The sequence below is a fragment of the Melanostigma gelatinosum genome (assembly GCF_949748355.1).
Source record: "Melanostigma gelatinosum genome assembly, chromosome: 13".
Classification (NCBI taxonomy): domain Eukaryota; kingdom Metazoa; phylum Chordata; class Actinopteri; order Perciformes; family Zoarcidae; genus Melanostigma; species Melanostigma gelatinosum.
In genome coordinates, this window is record NC_136646.1 from 18425618 (window position 1) to 18448404 (window position 22787).

Below are 22787 nucleotides of genomic sequence, written 5' to 3' on the forward strand. Positions count from 1 at the left end.
CCGCGCACCCCCTTCTACATCCCGACCGGGTTCGCGCACCCCCCCCCCCCTTAATAAAAAAAAAAAAAAAGAAGCAACAGAGCCTTTTAAGCCTTTATAGCCGCATAAGAATCGGACCAATGAGAGAACAGTTTGCTCGCGCGTGGCATTTGTTTACAAGATTTAGTCCGCTGTTAAATGTTGCAGTGTGAACACAAACCGAACAAAGGAGCAACTGCAACATTGTATCATATTAATCCCTGAATCAGAACAAAGCAAACGAACTGAAGGTGTGAAAACGCCCTGAAACACTGCAACAAAGTTTCAATAACTTTCAGTGACACAAGGCGTCACTTTTAAAGAGCAATACGGATGTGAGGACACACGCACAGGCTCAGAGGCAGATTATCACATTTAATTTACAATTAATGAGCGACTAATGTAGCCAGGATGTCTTCGGACAAAGCATCGATGCGGCGCGACACAGTGTTGTTGGACACCGGGATCATGTCCAACTGTTTTGCTTCTTTCTCCCCAATCATACATTCCACCATCTCTCTGGCAGCTGGCAAGCTCACGTCTTCAGTGATTGTGTGCGGTAGCCCCTTTCTCGCTATTCTGTAACCAGATATGAAGCCCGTAGTGCGTCATTTATAGACCAACACATGAATGAGACTCCAGTTGTTTTTGGCTGTTTTGTAACTCCTCCAATTTGGATATAAACAATGTAAGGGGCTTTTGACTTGCACTGGCATGCTTGGTGTTCAGGTGGCGACGTAAATAAGAGCTTCAGACTGTTAGCCAGAACCTCGCTGCACACCACGCACTGTGGCTTTGGGGAATCTGCGTTGCCAATCCAAGTGAAGCCCAGACACACATACTTTTCATCATATTTCCTCTTTTTTTCCCAGTCTGCGCTGTCTCTGGCTCGATTTCTTCTCCCCCCAACGCACCTCTCCGTTCCCCTCGCCTCCGATTTCTCTCTCTCTCTCTGTCCCTCTCCTCTTTTACGACGATAGCTTCAGATGTCCCACCTGACAGTTTTTAAATTAAAATTACATTTTTTTTAATATTTAATATTATTATACCATCAGACCGCCATTACACTTTTCCTCTCGCGCACCCCCTAGAGGCAGCTCGCGCACCCCCAGGGGTGCACGCACCCCACTTTGGGAATCCCTGCTCTAACTGAAAGACGGCCCTGCGATTTAGCCACAGCCTTCACCCACAGCCTTCACCCACTTAGCCACAGCCTTCACCCTGTGACGATATGTTGAATCACATGAGACTTTCTCACCAAATTATCTTGCGCAAAGACATAGCATCACCAAATAATGATTACCATTCTCTAGTTCATGAGCAGGACTCAAACAGGAAATAGTTCCTGTTTGACAGGATAATGTTTGATGATGAGTGCCTATTGGCTCAGCTATTTATCAGACTCACACTGGCATCTGCCCTGGTGACGATGACATAATTAGGCATAATTATGATGTAATGTAGTCCTTTTCCACAGAAGCCATTTTGACTTTTCACTGTTTAAAAAGCACAAATGATGTATGAATTCCCCTCAGCTGCTTTGATTTCAGGGTCCCGTGCTGTTTATGCTGGCTCACACTCTCACATGGCTCACTTGAACAGAGCGTCGTTCGATGCTAGCGGCATCGTTAGTGTTATTAGTAACACCTGTGTTTCCCCTGCTGTAACAAGTCAAACATGGCCTGTTGTGATTCACTGCTGCAGATCATTTTACAACCTAGAACTTGTGATAGTGGGGAAATTGAACAGCCACTTCACCAATTTCCCCACTTTTGAAATCGTATTTGCAATTGATGGGACCCCTCTTCAAATGCTAGGACACATGGGCGTTTCCGAAAACGGTATCTATGTTTTCATTATTGGGATTATTACTGCCTTCTGCTGGACGGATTTTGAATTCCTGCAGACACAGGTAGAAATATCCACCTTATGGGATGACTGAGATGAGTGGTTTGGTTTAAATAGCCTACAGGTTAACAGTCTAGCTTTTAAATTTCTTGATGAGGTCATAGAGGCCACAAAAACAAACCCATCAGACACACAAAAGAAAAAAAAAAAAAAAAAAAAAAAAAAAAGATTACAAAAGGGGCGTGTTTATATCTGTATTAACAAAGTTATTCATGTGAGTTTTGTGCCGTGTCAGCTCGTCAGAGTTAAATGAGGTGACGACATATTCCTAACTTGTTGACATTGTTTAAGCTCGCAAGCGCACAGCACACAAATATTAGTCTGATTGATTTGGCGCATTGCCTGCTCAGGACAGGGATACGGTGGCGAAGGCCCCAAAGACCTGCTTGGCCGCTGGCTTGAAACTCGACCCACTGCAGAGTTCAAATGGACCATATGGAAATATATGGTGGCCTGTATTTTAAGTAGTTAATGTTACAGGACAGCAGAAACATAGACTCCATAATAGGACCTACATTTATACAAACTATAATAAAAAAAGCAATTAGGTAAATCCACTTCTGAGCAGCCTGCAACAGACACCGCATGCATGAGTATCAAATAATACTGTAAAGATAAAATAGGTCATACGGTATTATGTTTGACGCAAATGCATGTGAATGGGCTGTACGGGAACATTTCTACTGATTCCACAAAAGACAGAAAGTCTGACAAGCAGTCTATCGAGACATCTATTATCATAAATAATTAGATAAAACCCAATGCTGCTTTTGAGGGCAGTCCTTCCACATATGTTTACAACATTTTAGTAGCCAAGAATACTATTTTTAATAGAACATTTCCTCTGTTCATTGACCTTTGAGCTCATTCATGTGGCAATTGGCTCCACGTTTTTTTTCTCAGGAATATGACCCGTGGCCTACATACCCACTGTCACGCATGCATTTCATTAATATTCTCAGATGAAATTTACAGTATCAGAATCAACACGTTGAATGCTTTAAATGATATGGAGGCAACGTGACGCCATCAAGTCAGCGAGCAGGCCTGCTCAGGTTTCCACACGTCTAGCTATAGGCCTCAGCTCACATGGTAGCATCCTCATTTGTTCACCTTAAAATAGGTCGAGATTACTTGACACATTTTCTTCGAAACCCATGCATCTCATCAGTTACCTGATACTGAGACTCAACTCTCTGTAAATGGTGTTGCTCAAGGATATATAAGAGAGATGGGTTGCTGCAGGAGACACACTCACTCTCGAGTCCTCGGTTTTCACTCGCCTCAACGCAACCCAAAGGTGAGTTGGATGTGCGCTGTGCAATGGCAGAGTGGGAGGAAAGGGATTGAGACGAGGAGAACCTCTTGGACTATAACTTTAGAGAGAAATGGAACCAACATAGAAAGAAACTACACGGACCACAGGACGACTCAATCAATGCGAAAAGGAGGCCCAACTGTGGCCATTTGGTTTCGACGGATCAATATCTGTGGATGATAATTGCGCTATTTTACCGTGTCTCTTTTAACCGGATGAAAAAAAAGCTGTCGACACGTTTGACATCACTGCGTTTCCCCGGCTGCAAAGTTCATTCGTAGCCGTGATTCATGTTGCCGTGAGATGGCCTCTCAGTGGGAGCATCATCTATTTAGTGCCATAGCAGCGTTGGGATAAACAGAGTCAGACCTGAGCTGACATCCGGAACCAAAGAGCAGCGCTCTATCCCTTAGGAAAAGAAAGCGGCGATGCTCAGGGGCAGCATTTGCCAATTAAAGCAATTCATTTTCACTAAAACAAACGAGGCGTTAAACATTTTTATGTTTCTAGATTCTTTCCAAGGTGTAACTGAATTTTCCATCTCTTGTGAAGCAAGGGGAGGAAAAGCCTTGTGAGGCAAGAGGTTAATACTTGGAAGTTGATACATGATTTCAGGCTCTATTATAATGATTGGAAAACACAAACCCTCTGAATACCAGTCTGAAGTGACTGTATCTTAGGCCTTCCGAATAGCAGAACCCCCAAAATACAAAACATCAGTCGTTATTGCTTTAATGAAGGATATTTGCAATGCAACCACATGGCTACTGTATGGGATTTGTGATGCTTGTGTACTAACTCTGAGTCTTCTTTCCTCCCTCAGAATAAAAAAATGGCCTTCGCTAGTGTCCTCAATGAAGCTGATATCAAAGCCGCTCTGGCCGGCTGCGCAGGTGAGCTTCACTATCTTAACTTAGTACAAAGTAGATTATACAGTCAACACACGCACTTCACCCTCATTATTATTATTTGTAAATTATGAATATAAATGAATTACAACTGCAAAGTTGATCCAAAAAATAAACCCCAACTGATATCCATTGATATCTATGTACTGAACTCTCAGTTTCCTAAACTGCCAGCCACAGTAATCCACTGAGGTCAACACTGAGGTCTATATATGTAGCGTGACAGGGTGCTAATGGTGTTAACATGTGTTCCAGCTGCTGACTCCTTTGACCACAAGACGTTCTTCAAGGTATGCGGAATGTCCAGCAAGTCCGCCGATGAGGTCAAGAAAGCTTTCTACATCATTGACCAGGACAACAGTGGCTTCATTGAGGAGGACGAGCTGAAGTAAGACACTCAAGCAACTCTCACTTAAGCCAGCAATGCCTCTGTAGCTCAAAATATGCACCAGATCTAATATTGCTGTACTGTCTTGTTTGTTTTTTTTGCAAGGGGGCAGCTTTACTTAATTTAATTTAACATGTTGTCTCAGTTTGGCTTTAATCTGCGGCTCAAACGCATTCACTGCAACACAAAAAACGAAAGAAATGCCACGTTTAATGAAGCCTGAAGGTTTTATGACTGTACATCCACATTTCTATGGACAGGCTTGTTGCATGTGCCTTAAAATCTGAAACACTTTAAGTGATGCTCATTCTGCACAGTGATTTCCAATAAATCAGTATAGTCTGAGATGCTCATTCTAACACCTGCTGTTGTGCCCCCCCCCCTGTCAGGCTGTTCCTGAAGAACTTCAGTGCTGGTGCCAGAGCACTCACTGATAAGGAGACCGCGGCATTCCTCATCGCCGGTGACAGTGATGGTGATGGCATGATCGGAGTTGATGGTAGGACTTCTTTCTGTTTTTGAGCAGAGTGCACTTTCTACATACCTTGGAACGTAGCCGAAATCAGCAGAGACATGCATGGTTAATTCTGATACTTACTGGCAATGGACTCTCAATTAACCTGCATAAACATACATCCACGCACAGACTCAAACTTGGTCAGGGATTGGGTCCAATTAGCTTAACTAATGGCAGTTTCATTCTACTTTCACAGAGTTTGCTACCATGGTGAAGGCATAACTTTCCACTGAACAAGATCCACTTCTTTTCATGGAACTGCGAACCCCTTGCAAGATTCCCTATCCACCAGCTGAAAGAATATTTTTTTATATCTTATTTATGATTTGCCTGCGGATTATTTCTCAACATGGAACACATGTTTTTACTGTGAATGCTACTTAGATGTGTTAAATGTTCTGAAAAATGACTTGTGCAAACTGTACAACACCATCTGCACTTTTGAGGAAGAGTGAAACACCAGGAATAAATACTCTTTTGGTCTAAAGTCATCTGCTTCAGGTCAGTCATCTTTGTGCTGCCCTTCATACAGCACTTGTTTTGATGGTCGGTTAACGAGATGGGGAGGACTCAAGCTGGCAAACACGTTGGGAATAGCCCTCTTTGCTCATATACTTCCTGTGATCCAGGGAGGTTTGCAATGGATAGCTGTCACACATAGTGTAATCAGGTGGTGTCTTCCGGGGACTTTTCCTCCACCCACTGCTGAGTAGTCAATTAGATGATGTGCTGTGGCAACAGGATGCTATTAACAGCCACTGTTGCATCATCAGGAACTTTTGAATCTGGTGCATTGACGCACATCTTTAGTGATCTAAGGAGTTCCTTTTCAATTCAGTCAGCTTTGTGTTGTAGTGTTTAGAATGTGCCACATTTATTTGGGACATATTCTACATAAATGTTTTAGCATAGAAATAAAGTCAAATAGATCATCAGTCAGATTTAAAACTAATTCTAATTCAAGGGGGAGATTTGAGCGCTCAGGGATCTGCAAATCAGCAATATGTAAACCCTCAACCCTATCAGATGACACGCTGAGCTTGTTACCATCAACCAGTGGTCAAAACAAAAAGATAGTAACAGCAGCCTGATGCCGGCTCACCCTCACCCCGAAGGGCAGTGCTGCCACCTATAGGTGAACGATATAATCTCAGCATTACAAGTGTATAGCTATAAATGTCAAGATGCACCAGACAGAACATCCTTCTCCTTCTGTCATTGACTTTGTTTGGAGACTACAAAAAAAAGAAGAAACATTTCCATGTGCTTTTAAACATATCGAGCTCTTAGAATAACACGAATGGTAGGCTGCATGGGCTTACAAAGAACAGGGATCCGGAAGGGGGGGGGGGGGGGGTGGTGTTCTTTCCAGAAAAATCATTCAGTCCATCTTGACTAATCTGAACAACAATAAACACATTGTTGACTTTCCAGCCAAAAATGGGACTGATTGTGACAGTGCTGACTGTCTTTATACACCATAACTATGACAGTAAGGTCCTTGATTTGGTTGTGAGTAGATGAGATAAATCTGACAAAACACAAATGACTTGAAAATACTAACATGACACATTGTGGCTGTGAATAGGCAACTATCAGGTGGACAATATCAAACATAGAGAAGGAACTATACATTTTTGAAGACGTAAATATAATCCACAAGCGTGAAAGAAAGGCTCTTTTACTCTGGTCATGAATCCAACAGCCAATGTCTTCCAAATCAACAATGTAACACCAAAAGAGGAACAGCAACCAAGTGGCAGCCCTAATGCATGCTCCGTATCCTCTTGAATAGCCTACTGTTGTGTGTTGACAGCAGCACTTCCAATTTGTCCTCCTCAGCAGTGCACACACCTATTCTTAGCGTTGAGGGGGACATTGAAGACTTCTTCAAACGCACCTTTTAAGCGTCTTCATTTGTGAAACTTAAAATAGACCGCTCTCTCGGGGCTACATGACGAATCCTCCCCCCCCCCCCCCCCCCCCCCCCACCCCACCTTCTCGGCGGTGTCAGTTATCTTATGCCTCAGATTTCGATGGAGGGAAACTATAAAAAGGTCATCGGGAGCGCCGGGGAAGATCACCGCATTCGACTCGAGTCCTGTCTGTTTCATCTGTAGTCTACAAAGCAAAGACATCACAAAGGTGAGTTTAAATGGCAATGGAAAATAAACCTGGGATCCACGCCGACAGAGCCGCAGCATCCTGCACCGCTTCAGAAAACATTGATTTTTTAAAATAATTTTTTGGACTTTGCGCTGCAATGCAGCATCCAAAGAAGGAGTTTCATTTGGCTTTTCTTGCACGAGCGTCAGCTGCATGAAGACATGGATTACTGGTCAGACCTCCCAGCATCTATAGAGTTGCAGCAGGGAACAAGCTCAGCCTCTCGAACCGGATTTGGAAATGCAGCATCATACCACTCACAGAAAGAAGTGGACTGACGAATCTGCCTTTTGAAATTTAAAATATTTCCATTTGAGTCTATTTCTATTCCATTTGGAACCAATAACAGAATGTTTTTATTATTATATTTGAACTATTGTCCAAATAGTGCTGCTCTGTGGTTTTAATGATAATGTGATTGATTACCTATTCTGATAGAAAATAAATGAATGTAGTTAACCATAATCCACATGGTCAACAATATGTGATGGTTTTGTTACTTTAGGAGTGATCACTTTCATTTGATTTCTGCAGAACAAAATGGCCTTCGCAAGTATAGGACTGAAGGATGGCGACATCGCCAAAGCCCTGGAAGGGTGCAAAGGTGACTCTTGCAAAATCCCAATCGCAGGCCCTCCCTGCTTCAAGCATCACTGGGCTTCTTGTGCAGCTCCTGTATGTGGCTGTGCTTCAGTAAAAACTCACATTCGTTTCAGCCGCCGAATCATTCAACCACAAGACGTTCTTCCACGCATGCGGTCTGTCTAGCAAGTCTGCCGCTGAGGTCAAGAAGGCCTTCGGCATCGTTGACCAGGACAACAGTGGCTTCATTGAGGAGGAGGAGCTGAAGTAAGACACTCAACACTTCCTTTGTCCTGAACAGATATCCACAAATCACATTGATGCATCTTCTGTTCTGATATCATCTGCATCAAACAACAATTAAGTTAATGACAGAGGGTATATGAATTGTTCTTCAGGGTACTGATTGTGAAACCACAGGGTCAAACTATCTTCAGCCACTACATACACTTTCTATTTATATCTAATGCTTTCAATTATATAACATGAAGTGTGTGTCAGCCAATAGGAGCTGGGGTCCGTGAACTAACCACCGAACGTGTTTGCAGGCTGTTCCTGCAGACCTTCAAGGCAGGTGCACGCGCACTGTCGGATGCCGAGACCTTGATATTCCTGAAGGCCGGCGACACCGATGGTGACGGCAAGATTGGCGCTGAAGGTACGGACCCTTTGTCACGCAAAGTGGTTACAGCATTCTTTGGATGTTTATTTACTTTTTTGCTGGAAAATAGATGCCAAACTGTGTGTTTTCTTGTCTCTCCACAGAGTTCGCTGTCATGGTGAAACAATAAAGTGTCAACTGACCAACAACACCTGCTCTGATGGAACCACAACGCCCACGTCGACCTCCCCCCCCCCCCCCCCCATTTTCATCTGATATAAATAATTTTTATACATTTGCTTAAGAGACGTTTCCTCCTATGCAACACATTGTCCAAAAATGATGATTGTGAATGTCGCTCGGCTGTGTTCATGTCTTAAAGATGAATTTTGCTTACTGTAAAATCTATGATGCACTTTCCAGGTACAAAAGGTTGAAAAAAAGAAAGAATAAATATTCTTTTCTGCGGTCTTATCTTGACAAATTTGTCTTTCATTCCCTAAGTGTTATTTGTGTCTTTGAAATTCTTCAACTATACATACAACCTCAACAGGGCAAATTCATTCACAGCCTGTTTCTCTCTCTCTCTCTCTCTCTCGCTCCAAAACTCAATTTGCTTTGTTTTTGGCATGCCATATAGCATATAAATACACCTGTACCTGCTAGTGGATAGGCAAGGCAAGGCAAGTGTCTTTGTATAGCACATTTCAACAACAATATAATTCAAAGTGCTTCCCATAAAACCACATTAAAAACATCAAAACATAAGGCAAAAGAAACGGGGATTCAAAAACAATTACGACCATTGATTAAAACATTAAAAACAGTCATTAAAACACTAAAAAGCAGTGTAAGACATAAAATGCAGTAGTAGTAAAATGCAGAAATGCAGGAAATTGATTAATATCCTTGAATATAGTTCAATTAAAGGCAGCAGCAAACACCTCAGGTTCATGAGGTAGCAGCAGATCAGAGATGTATTTTGGCCCTAAACCATTCAGTGCTTTATAAACCAACAGCAGGATTTTAAAATCAATTCTTTGTTGGACAGGAAGCCAGTGCAAAGACATCAGAACTGGAGTGATGTGATCCAGTTTCTTGGTCTTAGTGGAAAAGGAAAATAAAGCAGTATTAATTAATTGACGAACTGATGTTTAAATGTATGTAAAATATTTAATTCTCTGTCACACATGCACACACACACACACACACACACACTTTAGTCTTTACACAGTTTATGTTTGTGCGTACAGTCATGCAGCTCCATCCTGCAGCCAGTAGATGGAGTTGCGTCCATCAGAAGTTGGGACAGACGCACCGGACAGATACAAGATATAAATTACTGTAAATTATCTGGCAATAGAAAACGAAAGCTGTTTGGACATTTGAGTTTTTCGCTACAAGCGTGCCAGTAAGGAGAGCCTGGCTTGTAGGGCACTCAGGAAACTCATCATGCATACATGTAAGACAAAATAATAATAACAACGAATATTTATTGGACAATTATTCCTGAAATTATTGGTAGTTAATTCATTTCAGTTTTTTAAACAAAATAATGCTAATTAATTGAAGTGAGATTCTACAAAAATGCAGTGAAAATTGGTTCGAATCTAATTTTAAATGGGATTCCATTGTGCGTTTAAGAATACATATTTTGAATATTTATTATGAGACTAATGCTCCTAAAGAACATTATATAATTATATAATTATATTTGTCTACAAGTAAATGAATAAATGATCTCCCAGTAACAGTATAGTCTGCAAGGTATCAGCATAGTAGGCTACATCAAACATCGTGTCGGCTAATCCGGTGTCTTTAGTCTCTTCTTCACACATATTCTGGAGGATATTATTGAGTTTCTCAGCAGTCCACCTTCACTAGATCCTCCCAATCGGGCATCACTTATTGAGGGGCCCAATTAAAGATTCGGCAACGGGATTAGGTTTAGGAGGGGTGGCTAATGACAAACTACCGGAGATACAAGCTTTTACTCAATAATGAAAGACGCTAGGATGCTGCCAATGAATTACACACAAGGTAATGTGTGCACACACTGTGCGTATGTTCATGTCCAAAACACAATTGTTTATCACCTATAAGAACACTTTACACGAATTAAATGAAATGTATTTCGACTGATTTCCGATTTATTTCGGTTTCTGCCTGCAGAGCTTTAAATAATGTTTCAGAGTATCATGACACCAGGTGGACTTTACCTGCAGTTAACGGTCGCCAGCTGACACGTGCAAGAGAGTGGACCTGCCAACAGTCGCGTGTGCGCCACGGACGCAAGCAAGCGCTCAAAGTTGCTGACTTCCAATTTGAGGACGCTGCCTGGGGGCTGCTGGACCCGTGCCTTTGGTAAAATTCAAGGATATATCAGGTTACTTCTACCTTTACACAACAAGTTCCCTAAGGGTTCTATGGTGTAATGGTTAGCACTCTGGACTCTGAATCCAGCGATCCGAGTTCAAATCTCGGTAGGACCTGTATTTATTTAACTAAATACATGGATTTATTAGGTCATTTGTCTATGTTCACTCATAAACTCTCCTTGCCACACTGCTGCTGCATGCTGCATACGCTCACGTACAACTCTTACATCCTGGAAACAAATGACATTTTCCTGTGTGTTGCTGCCTGCAGTGAACACCCCCCGCAGGAATGTGCTTAATGACCCCCGCATTTGTCCGCTGGGGGCCACGAATGCCCTCGGAAGAGTCAACCTGAATTGGTCATTTTGCAACTAGACAAATTGGACGGACAAATGGAGAAACAAAGTGGGGGAAATGGTTTAAACTCCAGTGGAAATGAAGCCAGTGCTCAGCCCTGAGTGACCTCTGAATGCTATACCTCTATTCAAATGGTGGATGTGGATACCTGGGACATCAACACCATCGAGGCGGGATGGGACACCACCGACAGCAGAGGGTGACCTTGGGTCCCTTAATCAGCACAGTTGACAAAGCAATTTAGCGAGGATGTCCCCACGTCAGTTTGAGAGAGTGAGAAGCACCAGCGTCCCTGACATTCAGTGATGAGCAGTTCTGTGTGTTTGTTATTTCAGTTTTGTTTTGCAAACACGCTCCTGCATTGACATGAGACACACACGGTCCAAATATGCCACGACAAATTACAACTTCAGCTGACATATCATTTCTCATAACTCACCTCAACTGTAGTGATAGGGACATAGATGCAGCGGGATGTGGCTCAGATGTGCTCGTTTTGGGACTGCTGCCTGTAAAAGGATATCTGCATGAAAGGGTAAGGGGGGGGGGGCAGAAACAGCAAGAGAGGGAGAAAAGGAGAGAGAGCTTGCAGTTACATTACAGCCTCCCTGCATTTACTGTACTGTATAATTCTAGAGGTGAGAGGAGGCGGGGCGCTGGGATAAGAGGCGGGTGTGGTGGATGGGGAGACGAACACGCTTTTTAACTTAATTTGCTATTTCCAAGGGTGCTACATGATGTCCATGCTCCGGTCTCTCTACCCCTGGGCGTTATAAATAGTAAAGGTTAATTAGTTAGCTGGGAAATTGGATCAGGGGCGGGCAGTTAGAATTTGATCCATAGACAGGTAACTCAATCAATCCCTTTTGTCACTGCAGTCAGACCTATATAAATCCGCCTTGACGTGCAGCAGTCACCACATCGCTTTCCTCTCTGCTGGATCACCAACCGGGCGAGAACCCCCTAAACACGGTGAGTTGCTGGGTGGATTCAGAGAGGACGCTGCCGATGGGAAGTGGCTGACTTTCATTTTAAAAGACTTTGCAGATGTGGATTTTCTGTGGATTCAGAGCACTTTAGAGGCTGCTAGTTAGATGACAGGTGAAACAATTGGGTACTTATTTTCCACAAAAAGTTATTTCCATCATGTATAATTCATTGGATGAGACGCTATTTAACAGAGAAGAAAGATGAACGTACATGCTGACTTTCATGGCCACTGACTTCTCAATGTCAGTGTTGGCACCGGCACACATTTTACTCTCCATCAGTGTCAAGTCAGAGGGTTTGCTTCTGTACCTGGCTACATGTGTTAATAATTCACCATGGTTGTTCCTCCTACAGGAATAAAATGTCGCTCGCATCTATCCTTTCCGCTGATGCCATCGACAGTGCTATCAAGGACTGCCAAGGTATCGTCTTCCACCAATATCATTATTTCTCTCTTTGTTGGATCTTTGTTCTTTCTTTAGTTCTATACAGTCTTTCTACTGGAGCCTGCTCAGTCAATAGGGCTGTCTCGATTTGATGGCCAACTGGAAGACTGCAAAATGTTGACATTCAAATTGAAGTACAGAATAACCTGAGGTGCAGGTTAAGAGATTTCTTGAGCATCAATTGGGCACAAGCCTCAAGCTAAAGATAGACTAGATATGATCCTGTTAGTATTATTATCACTGGAGGAGAAGGATTATTAAACATTTGCTCCTCAAACCTTTTTAAAAAATGAAACAGATTCAGAACCAATATTTTCTCCAAACTATGTATGTCACACTTAATAAGACCACATCAGTCATTGTCATTCAACAGTGTTTGAACCAACACTAAATGTTGAAGTTGCTGACTCTGCTCTCTATATCCTCCTCCAGCACCGGACTCCTTCTGCCACAGGAAGTTCTTCCAGCTGTGCGGCCTCACCAAGAAGAGCCCCCAGGAAGTGAAGACGGTTTTCGGGATCCTGGACAATGATGGCAGCGGTTTTGTTGAGGAGGAAGAGCTCAAGTAAGCGAGCAGCCAGTTCACTAACTACAGACATTTATATATTGTGCCGAGGATGTAAAGGAACCTAAAACGGGAGTAGAGATTCGACGTCTTCATGGAAAATAATCTCTTCATGATGTTGTAGTAAACGGTGTGCCCGTCCATCATTAGTTTGTTTTAACTTTACAGGGCTGACATGTTAAAGGGACTGATAAGAGACTAAAAGTTGTACAGACTGGGTCTCAGTGTTAGCCCCTGACTTCTGGCTTTGTGGCTGTTGCTGTGCGTCCAGCTGTTGCCTCTAACTTGTGTCTCTCTGTGTCCGCCAGGTTTTTCCTCCAGAGGTTTTCCCCTGGGGCACGCGTTCTGTCCGATAAGGAGACGAAGGAATTCATGTGTGCTGCTGATGACGACAGCGACGGCCGGATTGGAGCAGACGGTGAGTGGATCCACCTTGGTATATTATGCCAGACACGCAATGTGTGTAACTAGAAAACCACGACGCTTTAGGAAACAATTCTCCACCTTTTACCTTTTTAAATAGAATGCAGGTTGACTAAATGTGTTGTATTTCGAGGGAAGTCTGGTTTTTCAGGGTGCTTGAAAGAGACAGTTATATGTGTCAGTACTAAAATCATAAATCATAATTACCCCAACAATGTTTCTTTTGACTATCTGCGATTTTACATTTTAGTTTGTTAGACTTATCGTGTTAATGAAATGTTAACTTAAAAGCACAGTGGCAGTGAAGTTGTGCACCACCATGCTCTCGCTAATGCGTCATATCTGTCATGTTACCAAATATAAAACACAATATTTTAGAGTTAGGTGTCAGACAGATGAGGTGAATAATCATCTGATCAATTTGTGTTTCTTTTCTCCTCAGAGTTCCAGGCCATGGTCTTGTCTTAAACAACTGGACTCCATCGCTCCAGGTCGATCAGGCCCCCCCCCAACCCGCCCCTCCTCCACTGCTTCAAGGGCTCACTTAGTTTGATTATTTTCCATCTGGTTAGATAAAAACTTTTGAATCTGTTTATTATTTTTTTTAAGACTTGTTGCAGTCCACAGTCATCCACATTCACATCATTATTTTTTTTCATATGTTTTAAACATATCATGAAGCTGTATTTCCCAAATAAATGTAAAATTTCCCAAATTACTGAGAAAATAAAAGAATAAAATCCAAATATTGAGGCTATTTTTCCTGATTTATATTCAACATCTGTGTGTTTCTGAATGTCTTTTACTGATACGTATGTGGTTTGAGGTGACACACGGTGGCATGGCAAGAAAAATACACAGTATGGTGATCAAGGGAGTGTTGAACTGTTTCATATGCACAAGCCTCATCAACTTTTATGAAGTGGGAATCCGTATATCCACATGCTGATCCAGATGTGCCCATGCACAAAACAAACACACAAGTCCTTACATCTTCCAGTGAAACGTGTCCTGAACACACAGGGTTTCTGATTGAGGTGTACATACAGTACAGGTGTGTGTGTGTGTGTGTGTGTGTGTGTGTGTGTGTGTGTGTGTGTGTGTGTGTGTGTGTGTGTGTGTGTGTGTGTGTGTGTGTGTGTGTGAGAGAGAGGTTATAGATTCATAGAGCTAGCACAGGGAAAAAGCAGAGGCGGTGACCTTGATGACCACCTGAGTGTCACTGCGACTGGATCGAGTGACACCTGACCTCAGCTATGTAAATAAACCCAGCTGAGCCTTAGTGCGTCTCAGGCTAGAGCAACAAAAAAAAAACACACACACACATCCTAATGAATTTGCAAAAATCAAATATGAGATCAGACACAGACGGCGCCGCATGCAAGCAGACATAATCCAAAATATGCACATGAACCCACATCAGGGTGGATGTTAATATGTGCACCAGTGTGAGCGTGTAGATGTGTGCGATGCACAGAAGAAGATTGCAAACTCTGCAGAAAGCTATATCTGTGGATGCTGGCCTCACATGTACTCCTTTGCCAGGTTTGCCTTGACAGCTCAGGAGAGCTTGCTCAGGATATGTTAAAGGAGAATTATTACACTCACACAAACTCTCAGACAGAAGACTGACCATCGCACAGCTCCGCATCCTCCCTCCGAGAGACATTAAACAGCACTTACAGGATTCATGGGATTAAAATTAACAACTACTTCCCTATTTACCCACGCACAAGAGGCGCCAAAATACAGAGCAACACGCGTTCTTGCAGTGGTTCCAGCTTTGTGTCATTTCAATTACCTGTATATTACAGGGGGAACCTGACTATTACAGCAGACACCTGCTACTCAGGGCTACAGGGCATACCCTGATATTAGCATGAGGTCGTAGTCACCAGTGCAGGATGTGTAGTCACACCTGCTGTTTGATTCAGATGGTGTGTGCTGTAATAATGATAGTGTTCCTTATTCAGCCATGCCCATACTGCCTGTGTGTCCTTATATATATATGTGAGGACAAGGGTTGGGGAAGCCTGTAGGTAACACTATATCCACAGGACACACGACGGAGCAGTGACCCCTGCGGGTCAAGAGAAGCGAGTGGTAAACAGGAAGGAAATGTGAGCCAACAGGTCGACACTGACTGCTGGATGTGTTGCGGTGGGACAGCAGAACATGACATCATATTGCACTGCAGGTTGGACCTTGTAACGCACGTTAAAATTCCTTTGAGTTCCTTTGAACTATTTATTCTGTTGATGGGAATAAAGTGAAATCTTAAGCAGTAGAGTAAATCCAGGTACATGTTCTGGGGCTCATGCCATTAGAATATATTTTGGGGATGAGGAATATTCCTTCCACTACAACCCTATTCTACACCATCTATGTGATCAATGAGGGTGTTGTTTTGCATTCTAAGAATTAAGGTTACAAAAAAATGCAATGGAAATGTCATCAGGGCTGAATTCAGTAGTACAGGTCAGTGGTAGTGGTAACTGTAGCAGTAGTATAGTCGTAGTCACCTTCAAATGTTAGGATGCAGCATTAGGTAACAAACAAAGGATTAGGAAGAAATGAAGTAAGCCAGACAACTTGACTTCACGATTAACTTACTTTTACTTCACTTTAACTTAACTGCTTTTATATTGAAACATTTTGTGGGACTGCTAATACTGTACCATGCGATTGGTCTGGAAGGGCACTTGAGGATGGACACATGGGCCTCGTCTGCTTGTCTCTTCAATAATTGACGTCCTCGCTTGTCACCAAAAACTCATATCAAGAAAGGAGCGTCAGGCTCCCCTTACTGATTAAGTCTGTGTGAAACTTTAATGTGCACCCCATCTTCAACCGATAACAAGCCGAAGTGCTCAAGCAAACGCGGTGAAAGGAAGTTGAACCATTTGGACGTGTGCCGTGACACACGCCGATCATATTTAGACTCGCTCCACAGTCTTTTCGGAGCCTGGAGGTCTCAGAGATGTTGCTACCTGATAGTCTGAACAGGGAGGAACGTGGTGAAAGATTTAACTGCCGTGTTAGGATGACTGAATGGGCTTTGTGAGCTCTGTGCAGGAACTCCATCCATAATGCAGGGGATGACGGCATTGCCTCTGTTCCCCAATAAGCCTTTGCCGATGATGTCTGCGTGCAGCTTCCCTTCATTAATGAATGATAGGCCACGCACATATCAATGGCCACCCCCTGATACACACAGGGCCTTCGTGGAAGGCGATTTCTAGAAATCTATTTCCACCCTGCCTTGAGCGTATTGTTTACATATCCGCTAATTGGTGTTTTATTTATATATCTATATATTTATACACATCTATTCAATCGACTTAAGTTTGCAACTAAAAGCCACACCCTGCCGAATCCCCTGAACAGCTGTCACATGTTGCTGACTCACCCTCCGACTGAGTAATGGCTGTCGTGGAGAGGTAGACGGGTACTTTGCTGACTTTTCCCAAAATGAGAGGGCACAATAAGATAAGATGGCGAGAGTCCTGGACAAACATACTTTGACTATAATGGAGGCAAACGCAAATGATTGGAGAAGATGTTTGTGTCCCGGTGGAGTTTGGTCAGTAAACACCAAAGAACAAATGCCACAAAAGCACTTTCATACTTCATAAACTTGCATTACACGCGCGGTGCGATCAGAAGCTCAGACATGACTTGTCTTAAAATGTCGTTTACGGTCAAAGTGTGTCGTCATCGACTAATATTACACCTACAAATGAGTACATGCCGTTAATCTCTTTAAAGCTGTTGAAATAACCAACAACAAGCCTCGAGTATCAACGTCATCCTTTCCCAGCACACCTATGGACTGAGTACTCCACATGTACAGTGATATGATGGTTCCTTCTAACTTAATGCCCTATAGTGCATCTTAACCACGATATTAATATTCAAGTTAGTGCGATTCAATAACTGAACCTGTGTACCACGTCCAATTTATAAGCCGTGTTCAAAGCAAACGTTTGATTTACGTTTTGGAGTTTAAAAAGGGAATTAGTTATCTTATTCAACTCTCTGCCGGGGAGCAAATAAGCGTATTTCCCAAAATGACTAAATACATTCCTCTAAGGCAGTGTAAGCATCTCTAAGTAAAGTATTCATTGCATCAGTTCACACACTGTTTATCTATGTCGGTGACCCAGTCAGACTGTAACTGACAGCACCTGCAAGGCCTTTGTCACTCCCCACCCACCCATGTTACCCACAGCCTGACAGGACAGACTTCCACGTCCCTTGTTCCTACATGATTTAGAGAACTACTGTGAACTGTCAGGTTTCAGCTCCCTCCGTATCGTCTCAGTTTCTTTCTCGGGTCTTACTCTGGCCATCAGATCCGACCATTACCTCGGCAGAGCTGCCAGGTTTGATTCAATCCCTTGTGATTGAATAACAGAGGCTAGGCTGAGCTAATTGATTTTGATCTGTGTTACAGGTTGACTGCTGTAGGACTGAAGCAGTCGCATCTAAAAACAAACTTTGGCTATTTGAACCCAGGAGATCACAGTGATGGTGATGTCAGGCGAGACACGAGAAAACAAAAAGCAGACAGGCTGCATGAGTCACAAGGTACAAAACTCTGCTACGTATTAACTGCCATGGTAGACTATAGTAATGTATATCTGGAAAAAAAATGTTGCGTTATCTCTTACTTATATTCCTCCTAATCTGTCCTTAAAGATAAGGTAGTACAGGTGACTGTAGACCGTTGACGAGACGCTTGTATAGTCACACATACACGGTTGTGCACATGCAAGCTCACACACAAGGTTTAAACAAAAGTCACATTCATATACATGTACACATACAAATATATATATTTGAAAACGGTATCACATACTTATTGATTATACCATTATACCAAAAAGAAAACTTGTATTTTTTAATATATATTTATTGGTAAAAAACGTATTTATTTGAGTTTATGGGCTGAACTATTTGTAGCGTAGATATGGAAGGCCTTTGTGGATGGCATGAAAAACTATAAGACAGTCATCCTTTGCAAAACGTCAAAGAAATACATAAAACGGTTAACCTAGGAAGTATACTACATGTACAATTCAAATGCACTGTGATGTCTTTACAGGTATGATGTAAAAACCTCACAACAAGATGCTTTCTGTTGTACAAAAGAAAAACAATCTTACAAAATTAAAATTAATGGACATATTGTCCATTGTACTGATATTACTGAGATTATAATTATTATGACTATTTCACGACTCCACAGATTAAACCCTACTTTGCATCATCATCTTTGAATCAGTCTGCCTTCGTTGAGTCATGGTGAAGTGCAGAAGTTCACTCAAGTACGACCGACTCCTCTGTTGACTGCTGACCTCCCGCAATCATTTTACAGAAATAGGAACGTGAGAAATTATACTGTGGCGCCCTCTAGTGCACGTGCGATGACACGCGCAGCGAGAGATGTGGCGGTGCGCGATGTAACTGTGAATCTGGATGGTTTTAACACAACTGTGTGAATATTAAAACAGTGTATGAAAAGGTAATTTACTGTGTAATCCCAAGCGAATTCATATTCCTACTTTTACTTTCACCGGATGTGAGGTCACCGCGGCCTCCTTCCTGTGTGAACGTGAGCGTCGGTGGCCGCTGCTGCTGCCTGTCAACATCACAGCCCCAGAAGAAGACGTCTGTGTTCGGGATTTTGTAGTAAACTGTTTGTCTCTGACAGAGCAATAGCTGTCCTCCGCCATGTCGATGTACCAGGTAAAGCCCCTCTGTGGGAGCCACATAACGACAGATTTACCAACCTGCATGTACAACTTACCAAATGTCCACGCGCAGCAAGGAAACAGCAGCACGTCTGAGCACGCGCTTCAGGTAACTCTTAATTGATTTAATTTCGACACGGTTGATTCTTTTTTTTCTGTCGAGTAGGTTGTATTTTGCCCTCGTTGTTGCCCAGAACTCGTTTTGATAACTGTGCATCTCGCGCGGTGTGTTAGCATTAGCTTACGTTAGCCAAGTTAGCGTGTCAGGAAAATGAGCTCAGTTGTGGCTGATGCAACGTTACTGCACGTCTCCACTGTTCCGGCGTTTAAAGATGAATATGTTATGTTCATGTTTTTATAATGGAGTATATCAGTCCATTTTTGTTGTGTATGTTTACACTATCGTTATTACTAATCCTTAGTGCACATCATGATGGCATGTCTTCTCATGGTCCTTAACAGGTTACTGTAATATTACTTAAATACAGTTTTATAACGTTAGTCTATTTGAGTATTTCCATTTCATGCCATTTTATACTCGCGCTGCACTTCATTTAAAGCTAACGTTATGTTTTTATTACTTGTTACTCCACTGCATTAATATGACAGCTATGACTGGTTACTTTACACATTAAAATATATACATGCATTGTAATAGACATAAAATATGATTCAATTTTATAGATTAAACTACACAACCGATGGTAACGTTGTATAAAACTACCACAGTAAAATGCTACTTACACATAATGACATCAGCAATAATAATACTGCATATAAAAGTGCATGAGTACATTTACTTTTGATACTTAATGTACATTTTGCTAATATTACATAGTTATTGATAAGTAAGGTTTTTAGTGCCGGTCGTTTACTTGTAATGGAGTATTTTTGCAGTGTGATTATGATACCTTTACTCATGTGTCTGAGTACCTCCTCTAACCCTGCAGTGTGTTGTTCAGTGTTGACTTTAATCTGGAGTAGACATTGTGGCACACATTACCAGTAGCCTTTATAACCCAATAACCTGGGATATGTTAGATATGTTCTCAATACTGAATCTGTTATCTGTGCAAAGTCCGTGAAACGTTGGGACACCAGCTAACACCCAGGTTGTAAAACTGCTGCAGGATTGTGCTCAAATGATAAAAAACAGTGAATGCTTACACCCATTTGCGGTTTCAGCCTAAACGAGCGATTCTTTCTGTGTCCCCAGAATGGCGAAGTGGACCCTGCAGTCAAAGCTCTGGAGGCCCGACAGGATGAGATCATGAGGAAGCTGTACGAGCTGAAGGCAGCGGTGGAGGGCCTGGCCAAGACGGTGTCCACCCCGGATGCCGATCTGGACCTGACAGTCAGCAGCAGCCTCTCATCCCAAAGCCCCGCCTCCACAACCTTCAAAGGCGTCACAGACCTGGACACGCTGTTGGGCAAGGTGAGAGTCTCGGCATAAAACTAGTGAATTCAGTTTAACTCGTGAGTATTATACTAAAGTGATATCCTGCATGAAACATGCACTGGCAGAACCTCTGTTTGCAACTGACATACTTTGATCTTCTCTGGGGCAGCAGTCTGTAGATGTTGTCCTGATCACGCCCATCATACCTGTCATTAGAAGTGATTAATACCTTGCTAACCTGCACAGCCTGTTTGTATTGGAATTTGTCTTGAAGCACATTTGATGGTGTGATTGCAGTTTGTGCATGCTGGATTGTCCTAGTTAGAGTAGACACATATTGTATGTCGTCATTTATTTTCGGATGATTCGGCTATTTACCTTGTTATCTTGTTTATGTCACAAGGATCTCGGTGCTCTCCGAGATATCGTCATAAACGCCAACCCGGCGCAGCCCCCTCTGACCCTGCTGGTGCTCCACAGTGTGCTGTGTCAGCGCTATCGAGTGCTCTCCACCGTCCACGTCCACTCCTCAGCCGCCAGCGTGCCGCCACAGCTCCTGTCCTGCCTCGGCCCACGCCACGCAGACAGCTATGCCCGCCAGATGTTCCAGCTGGGCTTCACCCTCATATGGAAAGATGGTAATTCACAAATCTTGTAGTGAACGAAAACAGACAGTATGTCCATACATGAACCAGGTTGATACGCTGGTGCCACGCGGCCCTGGTAAACAACTAGCAAGGAGCTCCAGGACAATGCTGGATAATTTATATGAAATGTTTTGTTCACGGTGTGTAGACTGTTAGATTATAAAACAAATAGAAACAGCATTCCTAAAACACAATGACTAAGTGTTGCGTTCATGTTATCAGTAACATATTGATATGGATGGGGTAAATGCTTGTGCCCTTGTTTACCTGGAAACATGGTTATCCTTTTGTACACATCACAGTTCCCAAACTGCAGATGAAGTTCAGCATCCAGAACATGTGTCCCGTCGAGGGAGAGGCCAACGTGGCGCGCTTCCTCTTCAAGCTGCTGTCTCCCTACCCCAGTGACCCGGCCGTGGCCACGCTGGTGGACAGCTGGGTGGACACGGCTTTCTTCCAGCTGGCGGAGGGCAGCGCCAAGGAGCGGGCCGCCGTCCTGCGGGCCCTCAACTCCGCTCTGGGCTGCGGCCCCTGGCTGGCCGGGCCGGAGTTCTCCCTGGCCGACATCGCCTGCTATTGCTGCGTGCTGCAAAGCGGCTCCGCCTCCTCTACTCCCGCTAACGTCCAGCGCTGGATCGAGTCCTGTGAGAACCTGGGCCACTTCAGCCCTGCCAAGCTATTTCTGAAGTGACCGGGGGGCCGTCACGGGACCAGAAACCAGAAAGGGTGTCTTACACGAGCAAAGTGAGAGAAGGGCATTAGATGATTAAAATATCCCAGCCGTGTCTGGAACACCCTCTAATGCTTCCCTCCTTACTGTAATATATCACGGAACTGACGAAGACTCTGTAGAAGCATTATGGTTGAGTATGAAAGTAACATTTGTCTCTGCCATGTTGTTTTTGTATAACAAAGGGATTCTGAGGGAGGAAGCATGGGCGGACAGTAAAGACGAGGGATTGGTGACAGATTAAATCAAAAGGTACTGACAGAAGTAACACACTCTGTACACTTTCCACCCACTTTGTGCCTAACATGACCCTGTTCTAAATGTGTGTGCTGACAGGTATTACTAGGTGTTCTCATGGGTAATACTTTGCACCGTTTTATTTTAAACCATTAAAACTTCCACTTTGGATCAAACTTTGAGCTGGGACCTGAGGTTTGTGTTATTTGAATGTTCGATCAATTTAATAGCAAATTTTGTGTCTTTTACTGAAGTGCACCTCTGTGTCCTACAGGTGGCAGGATTGTCAGATATAGTTTGAAGATAATGTACCGGTAGTCATTCAGTAACTTCCTTCACCTGCTGATCCAGTCAGGGCTGTACCTTGTCCCACCGTACAAGAAGTGGAAGGAAGGGAAAATCACATTTTAGAAATATCTACCTGGCTTCCATGTCTCTGGACAGTGTAAAATA

At 43.0% G+C, this 22787-nt stretch overlaps 4 protein-coding genes across 8 annotated transcripts; all 4 read left to right on the forward strand.

The window, feature by feature from the left end:
• The first annotated feature begins 3173 nt into the window (after positions 1 to 3173).
• On the forward strand, positions 3174 to 5548 carry LOC306787048 (parvalbumin beta-1-like). Its single transcript, XM_079282051.1, has 5 exons — positions 3174 to 3226; positions 4068 to 4137; positions 4408 to 4540; positions 4930 to 5039; positions 5254 to 5548. The coding sequence occupies exons 2-5, from the start codon at positions 4077 to 4079 to the stop codon at positions 5277 to 5279; spliced, it is 330 nt and encodes a 109-aa protein (XP_079138177.1). The 5' UTR covers positions 3174 to 3226; positions 4068 to 4076; the 3' UTR covers positions 5280 to 5548.
• A 1562-nt stretch (positions 5549 to 7110) lies between these two features.
• On the forward strand, positions 7111 to 8880 carry LOC306787047 (parvalbumin beta-like). Its single transcript, XM_079282050.1, has 5 exons — positions 7111 to 7202; positions 7758 to 7827; positions 7940 to 8072; positions 8354 to 8463; positions 8571 to 8880. The coding sequence occupies exons 2-5, from the start codon at positions 7764 to 7766 to the stop codon at positions 8594 to 8596; spliced, it is 333 nt and encodes a 110-aa protein (XP_079138176.1). The 5' UTR covers positions 7111 to 7202; positions 7758 to 7763; the 3' UTR covers positions 8597 to 8880.
• Positions 8881 to 11582: 2702 nt separating this feature from the next.
• On the forward strand, positions 11583 to 14287 carry pvalb8 (parvalbumin 8). 3 transcript variants are annotated; one of them, XM_079282054.1, is made up of 6 exons: positions 11583 to 11676; positions 12020 to 12113; positions 12486 to 12553; positions 13010 to 13142; positions 13451 to 13560; positions 14008 to 14287. In XM_079282054.1, exons 3-6 carry the CDS (start codon positions 12493 to 12495, stop codon positions 14031 to 14033), a joined length of 330 nt encoding a protein of 109 aa, XP_079138180.1. In that variant the 5' UTR covers positions 11583 to 11676; positions 12020 to 12113; positions 12486 to 12492; the 3' UTR covers positions 14034 to 14287. The 3 variants fall into 3 exon arrangements, with proteins under 3 accessions (XP_079138180.1, XP_079138179.1, XP_079138181.1); XM_079282053.1 differs by lacking the exon at positions 11583 to 11676 and having other exon boundaries at positions 11946 to 12113; XM_079282055.1 differs by lacking the exons at positions 11583 to 11676; positions 12020 to 12113 and adding an exon at positions 12192 to 12242.
• A 4889-nt stretch (positions 14288 to 19176) lies between these two features.
• Positions 19177 to 22516, forward strand: aimp2 (aminoacyl tRNA synthetase complex interacting multifunctional protein 2). Of its 3 annotated transcripts, XR_013772526.1 has the most exons (5): positions 19181 to 19430; positions 20538 to 20756; positions 21124 to 21358; positions 21670 to 22111; positions 22283 to 22516. XR_013772526.1 is itself a non-coding variant. In XM_079282117.1 (4 exons), the coding sequence occupies exons 1-4, from the start codon at positions 19302 to 19304 to the stop codon at positions 22056 to 22058; spliced, it is 858 nt and encodes a 285-aa protein (XP_079138243.1). In that variant the 5' UTR covers positions 19177 to 19301; the 3' UTR covers positions 22059 to 22516. The 3 variants fall into 3 exon arrangements, 2 of the variants coding, with proteins under 2 accessions (XP_079138243.1, XP_079138242.1); XM_079282117.1 differs by having other exon boundaries at positions 19177 to 19316; positions 21670 to 22516; XM_079282116.1 differs by having other exon boundaries at positions 21670 to 22516.
• Positions 22517 to 22787: the final 271 nt, after the last annotated feature.

Coding starts and splice junctions, on each gene's coding strand:
- aimp2 (XM_079282116.1), top strand. CDS start 19,302: ATGTCGATGTACCAGGTAAAGCCCCTCTGTGGGAGCCACATAACGACA. Junction 19,431..20,537: donor CGTCTGAGCACGCGCTTCAG/GTAACTCTTAAT, acceptor CTGTGTCCCCAG/AATGGCGAAGTGGACCCTGC. Junction 20,757..21,123: donor TGGACACGCTGTTGGGCAAG/GTGAGAGTCTCG, acceptor TTATGTCACAAG/GATCTCGGTGCTCTCCGAGA.
- LOC306787047 (XM_079282050.1), top strand. CDS start 7,764: ATGGCCTTCGCAAGTATAGGACTGAAGGATGGCGACATCGCCAAAGCC. Junction 8,073..8,353: donor ATTGAGGAGGAGGAGCTGAA/GTAAGACACTCA, acceptor ACGTGTTTGCAG/GCTGTTCCTGCAGACCTTCA. Junction 8,464..8,570: donor CGGCAAGATTGGCGCTGAAG/GTACGGACCCTT, acceptor GTCTCTCCACAG/AGTTCGCTGTCATGGTGAAA.
- pvalb8 (XM_079282054.1), top strand. CDS start 12,493: ATGTCGCTCGCATCTATCCTTTCCGCTGATGCCATCGACAGTGCTATC. Junction 13,143..13,450: donor GTTGAGGAGGAAGAGCTCAA/GTAAGCGAGCAG, acceptor TGTGTCCGCCAG/GTTTTTCCTCCAGAGGTTTT. Junction 13,561..14,007: donor CGGCCGGATTGGAGCAGACG/GTGAGTGGATCC, acceptor TTTTCTCCTCAG/AGTTCCAGGCCATGGTCTTG.
- LOC306787048 (XM_079282051.1), top strand. CDS start 4,077: ATGGCCTTCGCTAGTGTCCTCAATGAAGCTGATATCAAAGCCGCTCTG. Junction 4,541..4,929: donor ATTGAGGAGGACGAGCTGAA/GTAAGACACTCA, acceptor CCCCCCTGTCAG/GCTGTTCCTGAAGAACTTCA. Junction 5,040..5,253: donor TGGCATGATCGGAGTTGATG/GTAGGACTTCTT, acceptor CTACTTTCACAG/AGTTTGCTACCATGGTGAAG.